A 22,776-nucleotide genomic window follows, 5' to 3' on the forward strand; every position below is an offset into this window, starting at 1 on the left:
CCCCTGCATCCCAAAAACGTGTTGGTTTGTAGGTTAATTGGCCTCTGTAAACTGCTCCTCATGTGTAGGGAGTCGATGTGAATGTGGGACAACATAGAACTACGTAAGGACACCAAGTGCTGGATTAACCAGCAAGTCCCACTTAGTTCCTCCAGCACTTTGTGTCCTTTTGTGCATTAACCAGCATCTGCTGTTCTTTGTTTCTACATAGAATTAGTGTAAGTGGGTGATTGATGGGCAGCGTGGACTCGGTGGGCTGATGGGCCTTTTCCATGCTTTCAATTGGGGGAAAAAAAACAAAGCACAGTAGTAATATGCAACAGATTCCCCCCACAAGACTGAATGATAGATCAACCAAAACATTGAAATGCTGTGCCAGTAGATACATGCAAAGGTATCAAAGCAGTTGGGGCAAGAGTGGATAAATGGTATGTTTGTGGGTACAGGTTTGAATTAAATTAACTGAAGATCATAAAAAGACATAACTTGAGTTCCTAAGTTTCAATCTTAGCTGTAGTCATTCAATTGGCTTCAGCTTCAAAATATGGCTTTCAGAAATAGTTGCGGTGGATATTCAACTGAGAGCAGACGTGGGGCCATGTGATTCTGCAAAACCCATAACCCAAAGATGAAAATGTGCACAGTTAATCAAATATGTCCCCTGCTGAGAAATTTTACTTTCTGACTTTGATTTTCTGTTCGGGAACAGCAGGACCTAGAGAGCCGTGGCCTCGGATTCCATCAGCACCACAGGCTGGCTGCCTGCGTTGTGCTTCAATAGACATGGCTCAGCTGTCCCAATTATTCCGATGAAACTGACCCTGCAGATTGTGACAGGGTCACGGTCAGGCTAAACAGCTTATAGAAGCCCACTCATTCATTCACATCAGCAATTACAAACTAACTACAGATATTAAGTGTCTGGAACTTAAACCTTCAAAAAATACTTTTATATTTTCTGCAATTTTCTTCTACCAGATACAGCTTCCTCCATAAGGGCAGGCCCATCACCTACTCTGAACTATCTGCCATATCAAGGAATAAAGGAAGCAGTTTGGGTACAACAATGCAATATGCTTTAGTGACCTGTTAATGCTTAAATATTAGCCATAACCTTACTGTAGGTCTTCTGTTGGCCTTCATGTGGTACCTTAAGATCTTTGATACCATTCAGAAAGGCCAGATGTAATGGAGAGATGGCTACCATTCCCTAAGTAATGCAAGGTTGCGCTAATGTGGATATCACAGACAAGTCTCCAAAGTGATACTTGAACTCAATTGGACTACTTTTGAATCGTCTGAAATTGTATAACATTCTGTTCAGTTCCATCAAATCAGAATAAGTGGTTGGTCATCCAAGATTGATTTAGGGAAAGGCAGAATAAAGATACAATTATCCGGTGACCGTATAATGTTGGGACAAGTCAAAATTAGGAGGGCAGTTCCATAGACTAGTGAGCAATAGCTTGAGGTGGACATAATGATTCAGTCAATATCCTGCTCCCACCAACAATATCCCTGGATATGGATATCCCTGCATATTTCCCTTGGGCAGCTTACAACCCAGTGGTATGACTTTTGATGTCTCTAACTTCAAGTAACCCTTGCAACCCCTCTCTCACCATCCCTCCCCTACCCAAGTTGTACCAGCTTCAAAGTTGTTTTGTTGAGTCTCATTGGCTGTACTCATTTTTACCTAGCACACAGCTAACAGTGGCCAGTTTTCTTTATCATCATTACTTTTTTGCATATCTTTCATTCATTTGTTTCAAATCTCTCTACATCACTGCCTATATCTCTCGTTTCCCTTTCCCCTGTCTTTCACACTGAAGAAGCGTCTCAACCTGAAACGTCACTTAAGGGCCTGACCCACTTAGGCGATTTGAAGGCGACTGCCGGCGACTAGGCTGTCGCCGACAGTTCGCCGGGGTGTCGCGGGCACGATCGTGATGAGTCTTCAAAGAATCGTAGTGGAACGGTGCGTCGCTGAGAAATCAACCGGTATGAAATTTCTCGACGACAGCTGGCTTGTCGCCAGGTATCGTTGCTTAATGCGGGTGCTGTTGCATGCTGTCCCCAGGTTTGCTAGGTTCTCTTAGATGCATTTAGAAGCACATAATATTAAATTAAGTAAAGTCATTTGAAGATACCATAAAATACTTGTGTTTAACCAATTTATTTACCGCCAGAACATTTGACAGGTAGATTGGAGGCACCAGTTTGACGGTCAGGTAAGCGTGGGAATTTTTGCGATGTTTATGGCCATCAGCGATTACATTTAAAGTAGGCTCCCAACCCAGATATGCAACCCAGAAACCAGATATGCATCTCCCATACATTTTCAAAGAATGCCCACACTCCGCACAAAAATCAATTTAACCACTTTTAAGATTAAAAATGTCTTAATACTGCTATTAGTAAACTGGAAGTCAATCCAGTTTATGCCTTGTTACCGTGAAGCTTGGTTTTCAAGTAACCCAGGCAAGATGTTATATTTCAAAACTCTCAAGTAATTACCGACTGGACAGTGATTTCAGCGAAAATTAGGACGCTGGAGAAGCATGTTGGAATTTCGTGATATTTCCGAAGACGGTGTAATCTCGACCTGACTCGGCATTGTCGTGGTCATTGTCGTGGTCATTGTCGTAGGGCAAAAGAAAATGTTGCCGATCTGCTACGACTTTGACAGTCGCCGGCAGTTGCCTAAAAAATCACCTAAGTGGGACAAGCCCTTTATTCCTTCTCTCCAGAGATACTGTCTGACCCACTGAGTTACTCCATCTTTTTGTGTCTATCCCTGGATATGTTCTGTATGAGCAGTTCAGACCTACCTGGAACGGCATCACAGTGGTAAGATGCCTTGAAGGACTTCAACTTTGACTCTGAAATCTAATGTGTCATAGCAGCAGGTGACATATAGGCATGGAAACTGCCTGCCGATAACCATCAAAACCTTCTCTGTTAATGAAGCAGTATTCTGTGTTGAACACAATTTTGAGGAAGCACTGAGAGTAGCAAGGATGCACTGAGGTGGGGGACTTCAATGGCCATCACCAAGCAAGGCTCGGTTGTACCACGAATGATCAAATTGGCCAAGGTACATTGGGAATTGGTAGGTGGTGAGTACACTGAGAAAAGGGACACCTGTATTTGGCCCTCTTCTCAGCTATCCACCTGTCACAAATTCACATATCTAAGCCAGGAACAATATACTGAATCAGATAAAATCAATTTGCGTCAGTTTTATAACATACGATGATTATATGACCATCTTGCAGCATGACTCACTGCAGTCTCCAGCTGATTTCTCTGATTCAGTTGTGATCCCCGACCCAATCCCCGACATAACTGGCCTGCAAAATGAGGGAACCTGTGACACAATTTCACTTCCAGTACCTATCTATTCCCAGTCCCAATCCTGTAGCCTTCAGCATTCTGGGGAATCACCACCCACAAGCAGAACTGACTGCAAAATTACCTTATCTACTACAGCAGGGCAGAAGTTGTGTATTTTTGTGGCTGCCCGGAAGTAAGATACTAACCAAGGCCGTATTCTCCATCTAGCTGCAGAATCACCTTTTAATCATTTCACCTGGTGAATTTCACCCAAACTCTATTTAATGGCTCTCACAATGACTAAATAGGAAAACTCAGAAGAGGAAGTTAGCATGCAGAAAATAGCAGAGAATAAACCTTGCTATGCTTGTTACAAAAACAAACAAGGGTTTATTCACCGCCAAGGTAAATAAGGCAATATTTAATACCAACTGAAAACTGACATGGAAACTTACGTTTGTCGTCTTTTTGTAGTAGTCAATATTGTGGACATCTCTTGCCAGCCCAAAATCTGCTATTTTCATGACATTATTTTCTGTAACAAGAACATTTCTGGCTGCCAAGTCTCGATGAATACACTGAAACAGAAGAAGGTGTAACATTAACTTTTACAAGCAAGGTCGAGAAACTTTCCACCCCTGTGGGTCTATTTCAGGTACACACACTGAGAACTGAATATTAAAGTTTAAAAACTCGGTGAACGATAAAGAATGCGATTATATGCGGACAGAGGATTCCCCGAACCCTGTTTGCAATAAGATAGACTTGCTATATTTGGTGGTGGGAATTGAGCAAGAAAAAGGTTTTAAGTCTTCAACAAAACACCTTGTGGTAATCTGGAGGCAGTAAAGACTGGAATCTGTTAAAAAAAAAGCAGAGCAGCTGGAGGAACTCAGCAGCATCTGTGGAGAGAAATGGACAGTCTACCTTTCAGGTTGAGGCCCTTCATCTAGACTGGTCACAGGTAAATAGGGTGGTCAAGAGGGGTTTTGGTAGATGGCCTTCATTAGTCAGAATATTGTGTATAGTTGTGATGTTATGTTACAGTTATACATGACATTGGTGAGGCTGCATTTGGAGTATTGTATTCAGTTTTGGTTACTCAGCTATTAGATGGATGTCATTAATTTGGAAAGAGTGCACAGATAATTTACGAGGATGCTGCCTGGATTTGAGGGTCTAAGCTAAATGGAGAGGTTGGGCAGGCTAGGACCCTTTATTCCTTAGAGGTTTGAGGGGTAATCTTATAGAGATGTTCAAGATCATAAAGGGAATAGATAGGATAAATGCGCAGTCTTTTATCCAGACTAGGGGAATCAAGAACAAGAGGACATAGGTTTAAGGGAAAAGGGGAAAGATTTAATAGAATCCCAAGGGGTAACTTTGTCCACATGACAGATGGTGGGTATATGTAACGAGCTGCCAGAGGAAGTAGTTGAAGCAGGTAATACGACAACATTTAAAAGACATTTCGACAGGTACATGGATAGGAAAGATTTGGAAGGATATTGGCCAAACATGGGCAAGTGGGACTAGTGTAGATGGGGTATTTTTGTGGGCACGGCCAAGTTAGTCCAAAGAGCCAGTTTCAATGCTGTATAACGAGGTGGGTAAAAAAAAAAAAGAGATGAATAGGTCCTTGTCCTACTTTAATGATTCTATTCTCTATTCTCACAATCTTACATTTTTCAAAAAGGCACTAAAAAGCTGCAGGTAAAATTAGGATCAGTTGTCAAAGTATGGACTGAAAATGGGAAGAAAGCTAAAGCCAGTGCTCATGCCAGCAACACAAATGGTCTCTCTTTGTCTGATTAACTTTAAATCTTAATCTCACAGGTTTAGAGTAATGACTAACATTGTGTTTGTAAATAAACATCTTTTCCTGGATTAAGCAAACATAAAAACACTAGCACAAAGGTCAAATTAGCATTTACCTCCCACTCTCACCAATGAATAGAAATTTCAGTAAGAAATGGAACAGTGAATGCTGCCAGATTGTACGCCTTTGTACAAATATTTAACTTTTTACCAGCAGCACATGGAGTAGTTTGATAAGCAGATATTTGCTGTCCTAATAGAGATAATGTGGCTGCAATCTAGATTGCACCTGAAAAGCTACCTTTGTAAATTTGTATCAGTTTATCGAATATTTACAAGACTTTTTGAATTTCAATAGAATTTGTCCACTTCAAGGTTGCATACCTTTTGTGAAGCTAAGTACTCCATGCCCCTCGCCACTTGATAGGTACACGATACCAGGTCCTTGAAAGTTAACTGTTCGTTAGATACACGGTTTATGTCAAATGTATATTCCATTCCAGGGGGTCGCCTTGCACGCAGATATTCACGCAGATTGCCCTTGGATGTGAATTCAACAATTACATACAATGGACCTGGATAAAAACAAAAATTGGGGTGGGTAAGCACACTGGCAATAAACACACATTCATGCTTAACACAGATCTCACTTTCCAGTTTAAGAATCCAAACGAGGAATGACCTGAATACTAGTTGATAAAAATTTGGCAAAATGCAATGTATTAAACTCTCCTCACCAATACCCCCAAAATCACTGTATTACATTTTTGTCTGAGACAAAATTCACCATGGGCAGCCAAATGATGTTTTTATTTCTTTTTCATTCCAACTGTAGAGGTAGACACGATTTTGGTTACTGAATGTGCGATGAAGTAGTTGGCAGCAAGTTCCGAGGGCTCAAAGTGAATTTGTAAAAATGTCAAAACATGTTTGAAGGAACTGTGATAATGAATCTTCCTGTGTTTTTTTATTAAAATATGATCTCATCTCAATGAAAGACACTTACATCAAAAGGGAAAACGTCAAAAATATACTGCAAAATGTTTGGCATCTGTTTTGCACGAGAAAATAATTAGTTCAGATTTCCGACAAATTTCCCTATCTCAGTGTATGTACTTTGAAGCGGTTGGATATAAGTTTCAGACATAAAGACAACTTTCATGTTTGAAAATAAATAAAATTCGATTCTTTTAGTTTGGTGCTGCCTTTTAGATATTTTCTCTGTGATACTTGTCACAGGTTGTACCTCATCTCATTTTACTTTAAAGCTGTGGAAAAAAGGGGCTCCTGCAGTGGATGAAAGCAACAAAAGACCATGGAGTGAAATTTAGTCTTTCACCAGCAGCAAAAATGTAAGCATGTCTGATTTCTATTTACTTGACCAATTAAGCAAATCATCCATGTGAATTCACTATGACGCTGTTTCATGTGACTGGATGATTTTTAGCATTACAAATGTGACCAATCTTATTTTTCACCATGCTTTCAAAAATAAATGATTTTTTTTTTCACTTCCTTCATATCATATGCTTTGTGAGAACTGAGTAAGTTGCTTTTAGCTCGGCGTTAACGCCAGTCCTTATCCAAAAGAGAGACTGCAATTGCCGAGTGTAATATTTGCATTTTCTCCCGTCCAATAACTAAAGATTCAAGCCTCTATTTAGTAGCGCTTTTTGGATCTGCCAGAACCTGCAGTCATTGCCAAGAGCTCTTTTTTTTATCCATCCATGCTAAAGTTTACAAAATGCACGATCTTTCTATTTTAGAGTCGACTCTAAAACAATGTCATTCTCCTGCTTACCATCTTGTGTGCATGCGCCTAGCAGATTGATGATGTTCTTGTGCTTTCCAATCATTTTCATCATTTCCATCTCAGAAACAAGATCCGAGAGATCCTTTTCTGTGGCATCATCTGAGAAAATTGCAGTTTACATTTTACATTACTTTAAACAGTTAATCAGACAGATATATCAGAATTAATGTGGGAACACTTTAAAAAAAACTGCTTCGCAAATTTGTTGTGGTTTTAAGAAATATTTAATGAACTATGCAGTTCTTCTATCAGTTTGATATATTTCAGATTGTATTGCTTATCATAATCCCTACCAAAATAAGGTGTCATTTCATCATTTAGTTTGTGAATACCGAAGATTATTAGATTTAATTCTACGGAATTTCTTACAAGGATTAAATTAATTACTCAAAATATTTTCGATGACCAAATAAATGCAGAGGTCAAATACTGAGCCTTTAACCTTTCAACAGTCAGGTTTCAGTCTCCAAAAAAAAATAAATGTGGTCTTAAATTTCCCCTTTTACCTTTCAGCATCTTTACAGCCACAGTCAGTGCTTCCTTTGACTTATCTTTGTCAACTCCTACAGCCTCTGCCATTACAACTTGTCCAAAGCAGCCTTCCCCAAGTGGTTTACCAAGTGTCAGCCTATAAGTGAAAACAGAAGATTAACACTGATGGATTTCAAACCTTATCTTGCTTTTAATTTTGTTGAAGTAGAAGATTTAGTGTTCTAACTAAAACTAGGGGCGGCACGGTGGCGCAGCGTTAGAGTTGCTGCCTTTCAGAGCTTGCAGCGTCGGAGACTTGGGTTCCATCCCGACGATGGTTGCTGTCTGTATGGAGTTTGTACGTTCTCCCCGTGGCAACGTGGGTTTTCTCTGAAATCTTCGGTTTCCTCCCACACGCCAAAGACATGCAGGTTTGTAGGTTAATTAGCTTGGTGCATGTGTAAATTGTCCCTAATGTAGGATAGTGTAAATGTGTGGGGATCGCTGCTCGGCGCAGACTCGGTGGGCCGGAGGGCCTGTTTCCACGCTGTATCTCTAAATGAAACTAAACTAGGTAAGAAAGGTAATGATCCCTCCAACAGTTGGATTGAAACACCATTCCCACATGCTGCTGAAAATGTAATACTAGATAAGTAGCAACCGACAAGGACAAATTTGTAAACCATAATATCTACTAAATTTAGAGAACTATTTAGTAACTGGAGTCTGAGAAAAGGCCTTTTAAAGATTTTTAATGGACAACTGCGTTCTTGTAAAGCATGAACTCTTTATATTTGTGAAAACTTCACTCTGATTGAAGAAATATCAGTTAAGATCTCTATCAGACTTGTATTTTGAAACAGTGATGTTATACAAACATTGACATTTGCAGGTAAGTCAATTTAAATTCCTCTAGATAGTGTGTTCCACAGAATTCTACAATCCTTTCATTGTGCTGGAAACGTATTTAAGATCTAATAGCCGATTCTCAAAGCTCTCTTTCACTGCAAACCTGCACCACCTACATTTGTGTTAAACACTGTTTTCATAAATGTGATGCACTAGAATTTTCCAAGTTTAGTATGTCCCCTGAGGCTTGCAAGCAATATGTAGGTTCACAGATTGCAGTACTGACCAGAATAATGCAGGCATTAATTAAAGTACATAGCTTTTTAGAGGCATTCATTTAATTGAAATACCTGCTGGGAACAAATAGACCAAAAAGATTATATACTTTCTTTCCCAGCGAGATTTTTCTCTCACCAAAGCTACCACTTAGACAAGTAAAATAAATGCCATTTTCATCTGATGCCTTGATGAATACTGTTTAAGAGGTCAGTCCAATAACCAGTCACATTCAACCATCCCTCATTACATCTTTACATCCAGTTACAAAATGTCCATTGTGCATAATCACCCCTGGTGTCAGCTAGAAATACAGGCTTAGGGATATACCCAGTTCTTAATTTTGGCCCCAGTGAGATCAAGGGTGCTATTCTCCTTTGGCAGTCGAATGAATATATAGTGAGAATATGAGGCAATGAAATTGGTGTCCTTATCCCAAGTGTACCAGGCAAGAGACTTTGGATCACGTTTTCTGCTTAATGCGGGTTAGTTATTTGATTAAAATTATGAAAAATCGCTTTACAGAAAAGACCACCTATTTATTTTATTTCCTTTACTTTGTAGATGATGTATTAAACTTAATGGTAGATCAGGTAACTCAAATACTAGTTGATCCTGAGAGAAAAATCCAATCCCCAAGTTTTCAATTTTTATTTATTATTCGACTATTTTAAGAAAAATATTCATTTAAACAATCAATGCAATTCCATTAGGCAAATGTTTGCAGCAAGAAAATTGTCACCCTATGCCAACAGGAAACATTCCTCAATAGGACCTCACAATAGATAGGTAAGAATCTAAATATCAAATTGCTGGCTTCCAAAACTGGCCCTTAGACAAGTGCGTGCATACCTCCTGGCCATAAACACCAATGCAAACCACCACTGCTGCAGCACTGCTCAAACATACAACATGGAGGACTTGCATCTAATTTTGTATGTGAACGTGCATACTGATTTCTGAATGCAAACAGAACAACATTTCATACGGTTGCAGTCCTGTGCTGTGTAATAAGGTTGAAAATTGATATATTCAGAAGAATTAAAATAAACAATATTTGTAATTTGGTTTAGAAGATCCTTGCCTCCAGCCCGTCTAGGATTTGAATACAACAGGCTGACACTAGTTCTAGCGATGCACTGTCAGACATGCCATTTTTGGCATGATACTCTAAAGCAGAATCAACCTCCCATTTCAGTTTAATGCCAGAATGCAGAGGGGAAATCTCGAGATTTCAACTTAGCATGCTCAACATTTCTAGCAATCTGCAAAACAAAAACAGAAAATACTGGAATATTAAACTAAAATTGACAAAGGCTCTCTGAAAAGAAATGTTAACTGTTTTATTTTTCCACAGATGTTGTTTGATTAGCCGAGTTCTTCCAGTATTTCTACTATTATTTCTAGCAGTCTTCTTTATTTACGCATACACTAAGCATCTGAATAGTGACCCAATGAGTCTCAAACAATCCAAGTTTAAACATTAGATTATTTAGATTTAGAGATACAGCGCAGAAACAGGCCCTTCGGCCCACCGGGTCCGCACTGCCCAGTGATCCCCGCACATTAACACTATCCTACACCCACTAGGGACAATTTTTACATTTGCCCAGCCAATTAACCTACAAACCTGTACGTCTTTGGAGTGTGGGAGGAAACCAAAGATCTCGGAGAAAACCCACACAGGTCACGGGGAGAACGTACAAACTCCGTACAGTACAGGATCGAACCTGAGTCTCCGGCGCTGCATTCGCAACTCTACCGCTGCGCCACCGTGCCGCCCTGATAGCTTGATGGCTTGGGGTTAACAATTAGGAAACAATGGCCCAAAAGGTACTGTGTAGGAAGGAAGTGCAGATGCTGATTTAAATCGAAGGTAGACTCAAAATGCTGGAGTAACTCAGCGGGACAAAATCTTTGATTTTGCCCATTGCCCATGAGATGCTGCCTGTCCCGCTGAGTTACTCCAGCATTTTGTGTCTACGCCCAATAGGTACTTACTTGTCCCGTGAAAATTCCCATTTTGGATCTTCAGGGAGTTCATATTCTGAAACTCCTGCCAGCATGGGTGCATCTGCAGACGAGAGCCGTGTAGTGATCCTTACCAGGGGCGTATTAGAATTCATGGAGGAGCTGGAATCTGCCGAGACCTGTTTACAGCAACGTCGAAGAAACAAAATGCTGATGATTCCCACTGTCACATTACACTGTAATGAATTACATTTATACACTGGTCTATTAGTTTGATGTCTACACCCATTATTGCAATCATATATTTAGAAGAATTAAATGAAGAATGTAGGGGTGAATTGGGTGCAAAATTTACTTTTGTGTGTGCAGATAGTAAAAAACAGGTCAGAAGCATTACAATTCACAACCTATCATGCTGCTGACTGCATAGGTCCATTTGACCTTACAAGTGAATCCTAAGCTTCCATTCTTTGTTGGCAATGGTTCCTAGATCCCCATATTGAACATCCATTCTGGTGCGCGTGACCATTCTTTATAGTTCCTTTTAGAAATAGGCCAGGTCTCCAAACCGCTGCACCTGGACTGAGTAACAACTCACTAATCCATGCTCTCTCAAGTGCTTAAATCAGCCAGTTAACATTTACATAGGATTATTGTGCTCATTGTTCAGTAAGTAAAGAAAAAGATTTTTTCATTTTAGAATAACCGTACTCAAATTTACCTAATTTATTTGGTCTTATTTTGCTAGTGGCTGGTTTTCAGTAGTCTACAATGTACATCTGTTTGGAGATCTTATCGCAACAGGTCATTACACAGTTGAACCGTAGCAGTCAGTACACTTTACAAAAAAAAGCATCCACCAACTCAGCCAAAATTACTAAAGAAAATTACATATTTTTTAAATTGCTTTGGGCATTTTTTAAATCGTTACACCAAATAGGCCTCTGTTGGACATCTTAATCTCAAGTTTAGAATTAGAAAGCCATACCTTTAAAGTGTTTAAAGTATTTTTTAATTGTGAAAACATTGCCACAAGTCAGGTTAATCATAATATTGAGGAATTTTGTTTTTACAGACTGCTTACAATATTAATTCGTTTATAGATATTAACAGACATAGAATTTACACTAAAACAGTATTGTGATCATTGACAATTTATAACAAAAAGGCTATATTGCCTATGGTGTACTTGCCTGTAAAAAAGAGCTACTTAGTCTTATCCCAACACCGTCTGTAGCTCTGTGAGTTTTGGTTCTTTGTGTACACATCCAAGAACTGTTTAAATATGATGGTTTCTGCTTCTACTATTTTCAAGAAATTACTTCCAGACCCCAGTACCATCAAATGTAAAACATTTTCCTCATCTCCACCCCCCCCCCCCCCCCAATTCTTCTGATAAGTTTTAATAGATTTGTACATTTCTCTATACACTATTCATTTGATCCCTTTTTGATCAGCCTGCCATGCAAGCCATTCTCAAAAGTCTTGCTAAAATCTAGAGACTACATCAAACACACCGCCCCTCATTGACCTCTTCTCAAAAAATTCAACCAAGTTATTCAGATGCATTGCTCTGTTATTACATCATGCTAATTGTCCTTGGTTAATGCACATATCTTCCTAAAGAAAGGCTAATACTGTACCTTGGAAGAGACAAATATGTTGCCAATGTCGCAAGTTAATCTAATTGGTCTGTAATTACTAGGTTTATGCCTTCCTGCCTTTTAATGGTACAATGCCAGCAGTCCCCAAATACTTTGGCACCACTCTTAAGGCTAGGGGAGATGAGCAAACGATGGCCATGGCATCTGTAATTTCCTCCCTTGCTTCATTTAGCACTTCAGGATATATTTCACCTCGGTTTGATGATTTAGTTACTCTCAAAGTTGCCTAACTAATAAATTTTTCTTCTCTCGCTCATCCTGCTTAACGATGATGTTGGAAATGGCCCTCTTGAGAAAACTGCCATGAATTGTTAAGAACTTACATACATCCTCTCCATCAACACACAAATTACCCTATTTACTCCCTACATTGTTCTTCGTCGTTATGTAATTCTAAAATACATTTGGATTTTCTTTGCCGTTCTTTCACTGATTTGACTTAATTTATCTCTGAATTTCTGCTCTTCTGCAGTGTTGAGTTGTCAGTGATAAGGAAGGTCAGAGTAAGAGCAGGTAAAAGTGAGGGCAGGATAGGTTATCAAATGATCTACAACTTCTGAATTTCCTATGAGAACACGAGGTGGCACAAATATGGTCATCAATGCAACAGAAAAAGAAACGAGGGAGCATACTTAAATTGCACTGAAACAGGAACGATATTGTTCGTTTTAAACATAATGTGAATTTGTGGAATTCTCTGCCACAGAAGGCAATAGAAGGCCAATTCACTGGATACATTTAAAAGAGAGTTAGATAGAGCTCTAGGGGCTAGCGGAATCAAGGGATATGGGGAGAAGGCAGGCATGGGTTACTGATTGTGGATGATCAGCCATGATCACAATGAATGGCGGTGCTGGCTCGAAGGGCCAAATGGCTCCTCCTGCACCTTTTTTCCATGTTTTTACAAAATGCAGTATGTGCCAAATAACTTTTAGGGAAAGAAGCATAGTTTGAATCCACATTTATGTCATTTTTGGTTATTTTTCTTTTTCCAGTCCATTACACCAGTTCACTGGCAGTGTTACAACCACCTATGCCACATTTGGTTGTAATTTCTATCAGATGTTTTAACCCAAACCATTGACTGCAGCTCTTGGAACACACATGCTGTGAATGTTTGTAATCGAGTACTTGTAACTCCTGGCGGTTATCCAGACAAGAATTTTTTCCACAACTTCACCTTACATTATGTTTTCTTTTCCTCTGAATGTGCGGTGTGAATTATATTCGTATATACGATTACAATTACATGCACTTTGTGTAGGGTCTCCTGTTTTAACTAACGAATGTAAAAAAGTTGATTACTTACAGGGCACCAAATGAACATTAAAAATTATGAAGATAATGGTAACAAAACATTTCCACCTGCTGCTCTCTGAGTGTGTATTTTTCTGGGTTGTTATAGATCAAATGACTTTTTCCTCAGTTTATCATTTCAATAAAAATTCAATTTGGCGAAACAGAAGAACACCGTAAAAATACATCACAATCCATTTTTTTCATTTATCTTTATAAACATTTGAAATCACAAAACTTTCCGTAAAGTTGCTACAGCGTATCAAGTATTAAAAGTTAAAAGAAACAATGTAAATGTCTCCAAAAATGTATATTTTTGGAATATACTGAGGACTTACACTGATGAACAAATCAATTTTCAAGAAAATTTACTACATTGACCAATCCAGTGAGAATCACAACTTGGGAGTTTTTGGCATATTAAGTTTCTAAATATCATCAGCAAATTCCTTGCCCAGCATAGATTGCAATGGAAAACGAGAAGTTAAAACTATCAAATATAACGTCAGCGTAAATTGTTTGCACTAATCAACGTTGTTGTTAACAACCTATCCTTTCCCTCAAATACCACTGACAAAATTGAAGTGGTTTCTTGTACTAACTTATTAAAATAGCATCATCTTAAAAATCCTTGATACGCACCCCCTAATGAACCTTACTTTTAAAAACAGCTATTAATTTACACTCTTAAGACTGAAAGAAAAGCTAATGATATGTAATTTGGGGTGACATCTGGCAGTTGGAGGTGGCAGAATGGGGTCATGCCTGCATACATGGAATTCCTTTGGTATTATCACATCCTGTCACCATGTGCAGCAAGTAGGGATTAAGACTTTTAACTATTTATATGGACTCTCGGACCACACCAATATTAAAAATGAAAGCCCTAGTCTGACAGCAAATTTTCCATAAATAATTTTCCAAACATGAATTTCAATGTTTAACTGGAAAACATGAAGCTAAAAAGAGGTTTTAAAGAGATTTGGCAGATATTTGGAATCTAGGGTTAAGCAACATGGACCCTATTTAAAAGCTCTCTTTAGGAAACAGCTGTTTAAAGAGATCCCACAACATTGTCATGGTTATACCATTCATTAAAGACTGAGATCGGGCAGCCCAGAGGCACAATTTTTAGTCTAGGTGCAAAATGACATTGGTGGATTTCAACTAATATTTACAATTATGTTTCTGATTATATTCCTTCTTTGGAATCACTACATTTGTCTGCATTATCAGGAAAAGCTCTAGTTTGGAAGAGAGGCCCCCAGCTGAGAGAAATCCTGGGAAGTAGACAAATGCTGCATGTTGGTCACATTTTAACAGGTTTTCAATTATCAATATGGGTGAAGGCTAGAGTTATGCACAAATAACTACATTGCACATTAATTCCAGGATGTGGAAGTTGGAAAGATTTGAAAATGAAGATCAGGTCTGTCACTTATTGTTTTAACATTTTCACTCATGCCAGATATCTGCAACTCTACCTCTCACCTCGTGATAATTCCTTTGAACTGATTGTCGGCAACAATCTAATCTAACAACAATCTACACCCATCTAATTGGCATTAAAAAAACAAAACCACCTTCATCCAAACCTTTTGTAATGAGATCTCTGATTCTATTAACAAGGTCAGCTACAAATAAATAATTAAATAAATAAATAAATAATTAAAACAGATAATCATTAAATCTGTGAGAAATCGATTGTAGGAAATATCTTCTGAAAATCAATGGCCTTTTAATACACATTGGGATGTTTAAGATCCAGCTGAGTCATGCGATCAGCCAAATGTACTTTGATCTAAAATCTCAATCAAAGAATGACAGATCCAGTAATTTCAGTTTCATGCCAGATTGTTGGTCCACATACTGTATTATCCAATCCAGAATTCCTGACTCAAAACCAAGACAATAAATGCAACAAACCCATCTGATATACTCTGTGCTACAACTTAGTGAACATGACCGTGCAACATTCAAGATCTTGTCTTTTGCTGCTGTAAGTCTGCTGGAGCAGAACTGACCCAATGTAGTTATTTGGAGGTTAGTGAAAATGCTGCTAAAGGCAGTTTGCTTAAATGCCTTATCAACACGCATTCACTGAATTGCACATTGATAGAGCATGTTGATAAAACTTGGATTAAAAAGGAACATTTAAATTTGAAATGCCTCTGAAGGAAGTAAGTTTCTTATGCAAATTAGGCACGTGGTATAGTGGAAGAGTTGGAGGCAAGAGATCTGCCAATGTAACAGCTACAACTATTTTGTGCTATTCCAACAAGCAGTGAGAGGCATCTCTCTGAATCTTTAATGATCTCACAAGGGCAGTAGCAGTGGTGGAGCAGGAAATCCATTCCCCAGTATTTAGATTATTTTCCTGTACATGGAATGTAACACGTGGAGTACACTACTGTGCATCAACAATTGAGATTAATGGTAACACACAATAACTCTGCCTTAGTGATAAGAAATGTTATTTGAATTTTTCATTACTTTTTGTCTAAAGTACAAATTAAAAATTGTTAATAAAATAGGAACATCTTATCAATTAGCAGAAAGAATTCCAGAACAAAAATAAAAACACATTTTCTTTATAAAAGACACAAGTGTTGGAGTAACTCAGCAGGTCAGACAGCATCCCTGGAGAACTTTGATAGGTGACATTTAGGGTCATGACCCTTCTACAGCCTGATAGTGGTGGGGGTGGGAAGAAAGCTGGAAGAGAGGAGAGCAGTACTAAGTCTGGCAGGTGATAGGTAGATATAGGTGAGGGGGGTTTTGGTGGGCAGATGGTTGGACAAAGGCCAGAGATGAAAAGATAAAAAGGTATGCGATAAGGATGGAAAATATATAAATTGAGAAGCCAGAGGAAGGAATACAGGTGGAAGGGGAGGGGTGAAATGGATGCATGTCCAGGTGGTGCACAGGGAAGAGAGGGGGGCAGAAAGGTGGGGGGAGGGGAGGGGGAGGGGGGGGAGGGGGGGGAGGGGAGGGGGGGGAGGGGGGGGAGGGGAGGGGAGGGGAGGGGAGGGGAGGGGAGGGGGAGGGGGGGAGTGCATGTTAGCTACTTAACAACATGAATTCATTAACAACATGAGATGCTGTTCCTCCTGTTTGTGTGTCGCCTCGCTCTGGCAGTGGAGGAGGTCCAGGACAGAAAGGGAATGGGAAGAGGAGCAACAATGGTTAGCAGCAGGGAGATCCAGTAAGCCTTTGTGGACTGAGCATAAGTGTTCAGCGAAACGGTCGCTGAATCTCTGCTTGCTCTCGCCGATGTCACAAGGCCACTTCGGGAACACCAGATTCAGTAGCTGAGGGTTAGAGGAGTTGTACATGAACCTTTGTCTCACCTGGGAGGACTGCTGGGGTCCCTGGATGGATGTGGGGGGAAAGGAATAGGGACAGACATTACATCTCCTGCAGTTGCAGAGGAAGGTACCTGGTCAGGGGTTGATTTGGTGGGAAGGGATGAGTGTACCAACGAGTTGCAGAGTGAGTGGTCTTTGCGGAACTCAGAAAAGGGTGGGGATCGGAAGATGTGACTGAAATGTTGGATCACTATATTTTTGTTCCTTTTGGGGGGGGGGTAGAGCGCAAGCGAGACCAGAACAATGTGTCACAGTGGAGACACAGATGAGGGATTCATCTATGAGAGCAGGGGGAAAACCATGTTTACTAAACAAAGAGGACATTTTGAATGGAGTGACATCAATCTGAAGAAGGGTCTCGACCCAAAACGTCACCCATTCCTTCTCTCCAGAGATGCTGCCTGTCCCACTGAGTTACTCCAGCATTTTGTGTCTACCTGTGGACATCTCAAATGTCCTGGAATGGAAAGCCTCATCTTGGGAGCTGATGCAGCAGAGACAAAGAAAGTCTTTCCAACAATAAATACCTTTATTCCATCCTATTCCCCATGGCAGTTCTTTCCGACATTTTCTAATTGAAACAACTTCTGTAGCATTTAATTGAGAACTAATAAAATGGATAGTTATTTAATAAGAAGCTTAATGAGTGGATAAACAGCTCAGCACTGGAAATTCGACAATAGTCTATTTAGAGTAAAGGCAAGGTTTTGGTTAATGTTACTGAAAGAGGGAAAGTTGATTGATCATTTCTGGGGTGTCCACTAATAGGGAAAAAATAAATGTATGTTATGTTAAGTAAAGATTTTTGAACTCTCTTATCTACTTTCTGTTACCTGTCTGCGCAGAGGAATGCTTTTGGTCAGCTTGTGCACTGTTGGCTGGGCGTTGAAATCTGGCTTCTTGGCCGAGCTCCTCATGCGGCAAATAATAACCGTCAGCACCATGCAAACGATTACAAAAACACCAATGCAATAGATAACTATTTCCAGATAGTCAGGAGAGGTCAACCCTTTTTGTTTGTCTTCGGGCACTGGATTGCACGTGAAGAAACAATTGTCAGATGTTAGCGTATAGATTTACACACGATAAGGTGACTGAAATAGAAGTAACATATTACTAACAGTAACATTTCTATTCTTACAGAACATTTTCAATAATAATAAACAAAGTGAGTGCCTTTTGTTTCAAAGATTAAGTGTACACCATTGTGATACCAAGTTATTTCCCTTAACCACAAACAAAACCTCTGTTTCAACTGAATTAGGGTGTTATACTGGTACAATAACAGTCTTGTTGGAAATGGCCTCAGCATCCTATGGTACCAAAGGAAAAAGTCCTCTTTCTGCTCATAACCCAGTGGCACCAACTGAACAAACCTTGTGATTGTAGTACTGCCGTGACAGAATGATCAGACCTACAAAGCCATTTAACTGAGATATTGGATGTCTGCAGACACACGAGGGAGGAAACCAGGGACTAAGGATGAATCAAAAACATGTTTTTGGTCTGATGTAATACTGGTGTACCTTTGCATTAGATTCTAGAGTGACATTCGGTGCAAAGAATTAGGAAGACAAGGAGCAAGGTGACTTTGTCTTGTTTTTGCAATTCTTAAAAAGTGATTACAGCAAAACTGGGGGGGAAAAATGGCTTCCAGCTCTTTAAGCTGTTGAGGGATACTAATAATGACAATAAAAACAAACAAAAAATAAAATTCAAGTACAGAACTAAAAAATAATATTTCTGCCCAGCTTTAACATACTGACAGTTATTTCACTACAACTGTTATGTTCAGTTAAAAAATATATCGATGTTAAATTTAAAACTGTACATGCTCTGGAGCAAAGTCCAAGATTCATAGAGCTACAAGGTTAAACTGAACCAGCTTTTGTTAAAGTGATAAATATTCAGTTATACAGCTTCATGTATATTACACAAGCAAAAAAAAAACACTCAGTGTTAGACAGTGCCTTAAATTTTATCATTAACGTACATCTACAGCACAACATATTTAGCATAATGAATGCTATTCAAGCTTCTGCCATCCATAACAAGTAGTACTGCCAAAAGCTACCAAGCATAAAATGCCCTCTGAAAGCTTTAAGGTGAAACAAGAAGCAAATAAAACCAGGAACAGTCCCAGATTCCTAGTGAAAGCAAAGCTGCAGGGAGGTTTTTGCCTGATTGTCTGTGAAATTAAAGACTACAGCAAAGGTTTGTTGCATTCTTAAAGAGACAATCATGGTGTTTGGTGAAAAACCTCAATACTTCATTCAGATCAAACAGTGTGGTTAGCAGGTCCTTTTCTCCAGGGAGAAAAGATTAGTTGTTATTGCATCCTGCAAATCTGATAACCATCATTGTTCAACAGAATTGAACTTTCACAAGGGAATTGCCGAGCAGGTGCAGCTCATTGAGGGAGTGATAATTGTGGAAGTTTCACCTGAACTTAGTTGTGTCGTGCCAACTTTCTTCCTGCCAATTATCAGTTAAAAAATATCACTGATTACTATTTCTTAAGAAAGAGAAACAGCATCAGTTTCAACATGCTCAGTAAGACTTTCCATGCCCTCTGCTGCAAATGAATCAGAACCTCATTCTGAATGCATGCAATCAATGAAGAAATAAAGTTAATTCATTGAGTGAATTCCCAAGAAGTAACACTGCTCTGTTATAGAAGAGAAACTGGCATTGCAACGGTGAAGGAGCAATTGTCAGTGTGACCCCCCCTTAATTATTTAAACAAATACATTATATATAATTATATACAATTATCCATCTATGTTGGTACAATTTTAGCAATTCAGTTTCCTTGCCAGTTCTTCTACAGAAAGCAGTGTCAATTTTGCAGAAGGTGAAAGATTAACCATTGAAGGAAAGCCATATGTACCTGACTCAACTGTCAACCATGCAGAGTGATGAGAAATCCCAATAGAATTACCCGCCAAGCATGTATACTCCCCAGCATCCTCAAAAGTTACATTCCGTAAATAGAGAACCTCAATTTCTTTGTCCGTAGTATTAACACCGGCAGCCTAGAAGATAAAAGGGAAGCAAAAACAAAAAAAATATACAAGCAAGACATCATGAGATATTTGTGGACAGGAACAACAAACCAAGAGATTGCTGCTTAACAGTAGAGGTGCAGCAAACTAATGGAGTTTTGTACCTATCCACAACCCTTCATCCACAGCTTGCACCCAAGCTTGTTGTCTGGAATAATCAGATACCCATCACCATCTTAACTCACCCTTCTAGACATGCAATTGAACTCATGGAAAAATAGAGCCACAATAATTATTTTCTTCATAATTTTTGTATATAAAGGGTGAAATGAAAGAGGAATTGAAACAGGTGGAAATGAAAATGCAGAACTGTCTTAAAGATGAGATGAAAAAGAAAATTCATAAAAGAATGAAAAAGTGTAGAGTGATGAAAAAGGTGAAGACAAACTGAGAAACAAGTTGAACTGTATTGTTACAGAGAATTTAGTCGTACATTGTGGATATTTTTCCATGTCTACCGTGCATAAAGTTGCATCTTGGAAAGGAAGTTAAGAAACCATGAATAACCCAAAGCCCAAAGATTCCGCAAGTTGCTTTCAATCTTCCAAGCATCTCCCAGCATGAATCAGCTGGTTCCCAAATTCATTTACCATGGGCAGAGCTTTGTGATTTTTGTTTTTGTAATTGTGTTACCTTTTGGGGAGAATTGAGCAACAGTGAGCCAAGCAGACTGATTGACAGCTCCAATATAATTGGAGACCTTACATATATATTCGCCACTGTCCGCCTCAGTCACATTGTATAGATTCAGAACTTCTGCATTGGAACTATTTATCCCCGAGTGCTAGAACAAACCAATAACAGAAGATAACAATATCATTGCTATTCTGGCATGAACAGAGCTTATATCCCACCACCAGCATTAATCTCCACATGAAACAACTTTATGAAATAAAGAAAATTATTTTATTTATGAAAATGGCCCACTATCTTGTGGTGTGAAGGAGAAGAAAGGATTGTAAAAAATCATTAAGTGGACAATTCTGCAGGAATAGGTCATTCCAGTTTAGTTGGCACATTTTAAACCAGTGGAGTATCTTTCTTTCAGCAAGGGTCAATCTGTCTGAAATCTGATCACTATCTTTCCAATTTTGTTCTGCCACTGATAACTCTTGGAGTCCACCAGGCGGAAATCCAATTGCTTCAGTGTTCCAGTGGTTAAGTTGGAAGTCTATTGATTAAACCTGAACAAGATCAGCGTCTCCCTTTATTGGACTGGAGAGAAATGGCTCTGAGAGAGATAGTCAAGTTTTAGGTCATTAAATTATAAATTACATAATGTATAAGTTTTTAAATGTCAATCATTTTAAATGTTTATAACATATTTGAAGATAAAAATAATATTTGTTTTGCTTCTGAATGTCAGAGACATTCATTGTCTATTGACAGTTTTGACACCAGATTAAACCTGATGGTGTGGCTCACCCAGCTGTCAAAGACTACGGGTGGAGCTTGCCATTTTCACTTTTGTTCTTCATAGGATCTCTTTGATCAGAATTCAACTTCGGGGACCATTGTGCTGCTTGTTTGCGAACAAAGAGTGGAGTAGGAAGTGGAATGATCCAGATGGACTATCTTACAGGACAGACCAATTAGATCCAGGAGCCATCTGTTTTGCACAATGTTTTAAATTTATTTTAAATGTAAATGTATTTTTAGCTGTCATAGCAATGGAACCTGGGAAGAAAAATAATTCAATTTCACGAGAAATTATTGGGATTAAACTAGAATTTGGAACAATGTAAAACAAAATGGATGTCTGCAGATAATTAAAATATGGATATTTCTTGCCCTTATTGATAACAAATGTCACTCCTCATAAACATCATGTCCTGAAAGCCTTTAAATTTTCAAACCTTTAAGATACTGACGTAAGGAACTCCATCCGGACCATATTTACTGCCATTCTTTTCAATATGCTTCAGCCACTGTATATGGGGTTGGGCATCACTGAATACTTTACATACAAACTCCACATCACTTCCCACCACTGCTGTTTTATTTGCAGGCAATCCTGCTTGAAGAATGGGCCTGTGGGGTGACCGCTCTGAAACAAATTCGAGAAAACAAGCATATGTTGTATTGATACATGAAACACTGAGTGAATCCAAACATAATTTTTCACATTTAACTTCCATTAGATTTTTAATTCCATTAACACGGAAAAGGAAACTATTGCACGCTTGATAAAATTAAGTTAGTTCAAATGTTTCCCTTTGATTCCGCCCCCCCCCACTTTGCAAAAGCCAAAAAGCAAGTACGGAAATTTGACAGAGAGATATAGTCTTACGAATTTATTAAAAGTTAGAAATATTACCTAATTCAAAATGCCTACAAAAGTAAATTAAAATTACATCAATCCACTTTTTTTTAATATAAAGGAGTACAAAAGACTACCAATGTTATGAAATGCTGCTTCAGCTATTATTTGGAGCACAGTTTAAAATTATATTCTGGCTCATGGAAATAGAATTTTATATATAGGTGGTTCTGAAGTGCATGGCTTTTCATAAGGCTGTTCTCTGTTGTTTTTCCATTACGTATGAAACAACATCCTGCTTTAATAGCTATGAGGCTTGTAAAAAGTATCTAGTTTAAAAAGCTCTGAAATGTCTTTAAACTTTGGAAGGAGACCACAGAATAGCTACAGACACCCCAAAGAAAACATTGGAGGTACTAAGAGAACGCTTTTAAGAACGTATGCTTAGAAAATGGATATGAGAACCAAAAAGACCATATATATTACTTTATTAACTTGCCAGCGTTTCTAAATGAGTGTTTTGAATTTGCCAACAGATTCCTTCACAAGCAAACATTTTGAGTGCATTGCAAAGAAATGGTGCCTCTGG

At 38.8% G+C, this 22,776-nt stretch overlaps 1 protein-coding gene across 9 annotated transcripts in view; it reads right to left on the minus strand.

Moving 5' to 3' along the window:
- Nucleotides 1-22,776, minus strand: part of LOC144601427 (fibroblast growth factor receptor 2-like) — a 152,499-nt gene that overhangs the window by 11,099 nt on the left and 118,624 nt on the right. For all 9 annotated transcript variants that reach the window (XM_078413531.1, XM_078413534.1, XM_078413533.1 and 6 more), the window contains 8 exons: nt 21,784-21,974; nt 19,753-19,897; nt 17,696-17,892; nt 10,565-10,713; nt 7,474-7,595; nt 6,956-7,066; nt 5,539-5,729; nt 3,792-3,914 (listed from right to left, as the gene is read on the minus strand). In XM_078413531.1, the coding sequence (XP_078269657.1) occupies nt 3,792-3,914; nt 5,539-5,729; nt 6,956-7,066; nt 7,474-7,595; nt 10,565-10,713; nt 17,696-17,892; nt 19,753-19,897; nt 21,784-21,974 (1,229 nt within the window). The remainder of the gene's footprint in view (nt 1-3,791; nt 3,915-5,538; nt 5,730-6,955; nt 7,067-7,473; nt 7,596-10,564; nt 10,714-17,695; nt 17,893-19,752; nt 19,898-21,783; nt 21,975-22,776) is intronic.

Source organism: Rhinoraja longicauda, chromosome 16 (genome assembly GCF_053455715.1).
Source record: "Rhinoraja longicauda isolate Sanriku21f chromosome 16, sRhiLon1.1, whole genome shotgun sequence".
Classification (NCBI taxonomy): Eukaryota; Metazoa; Chordata; class Chondrichthyes; order Rajiformes; family Arhynchobatidae; genus Rhinoraja; species Rhinoraja longicauda.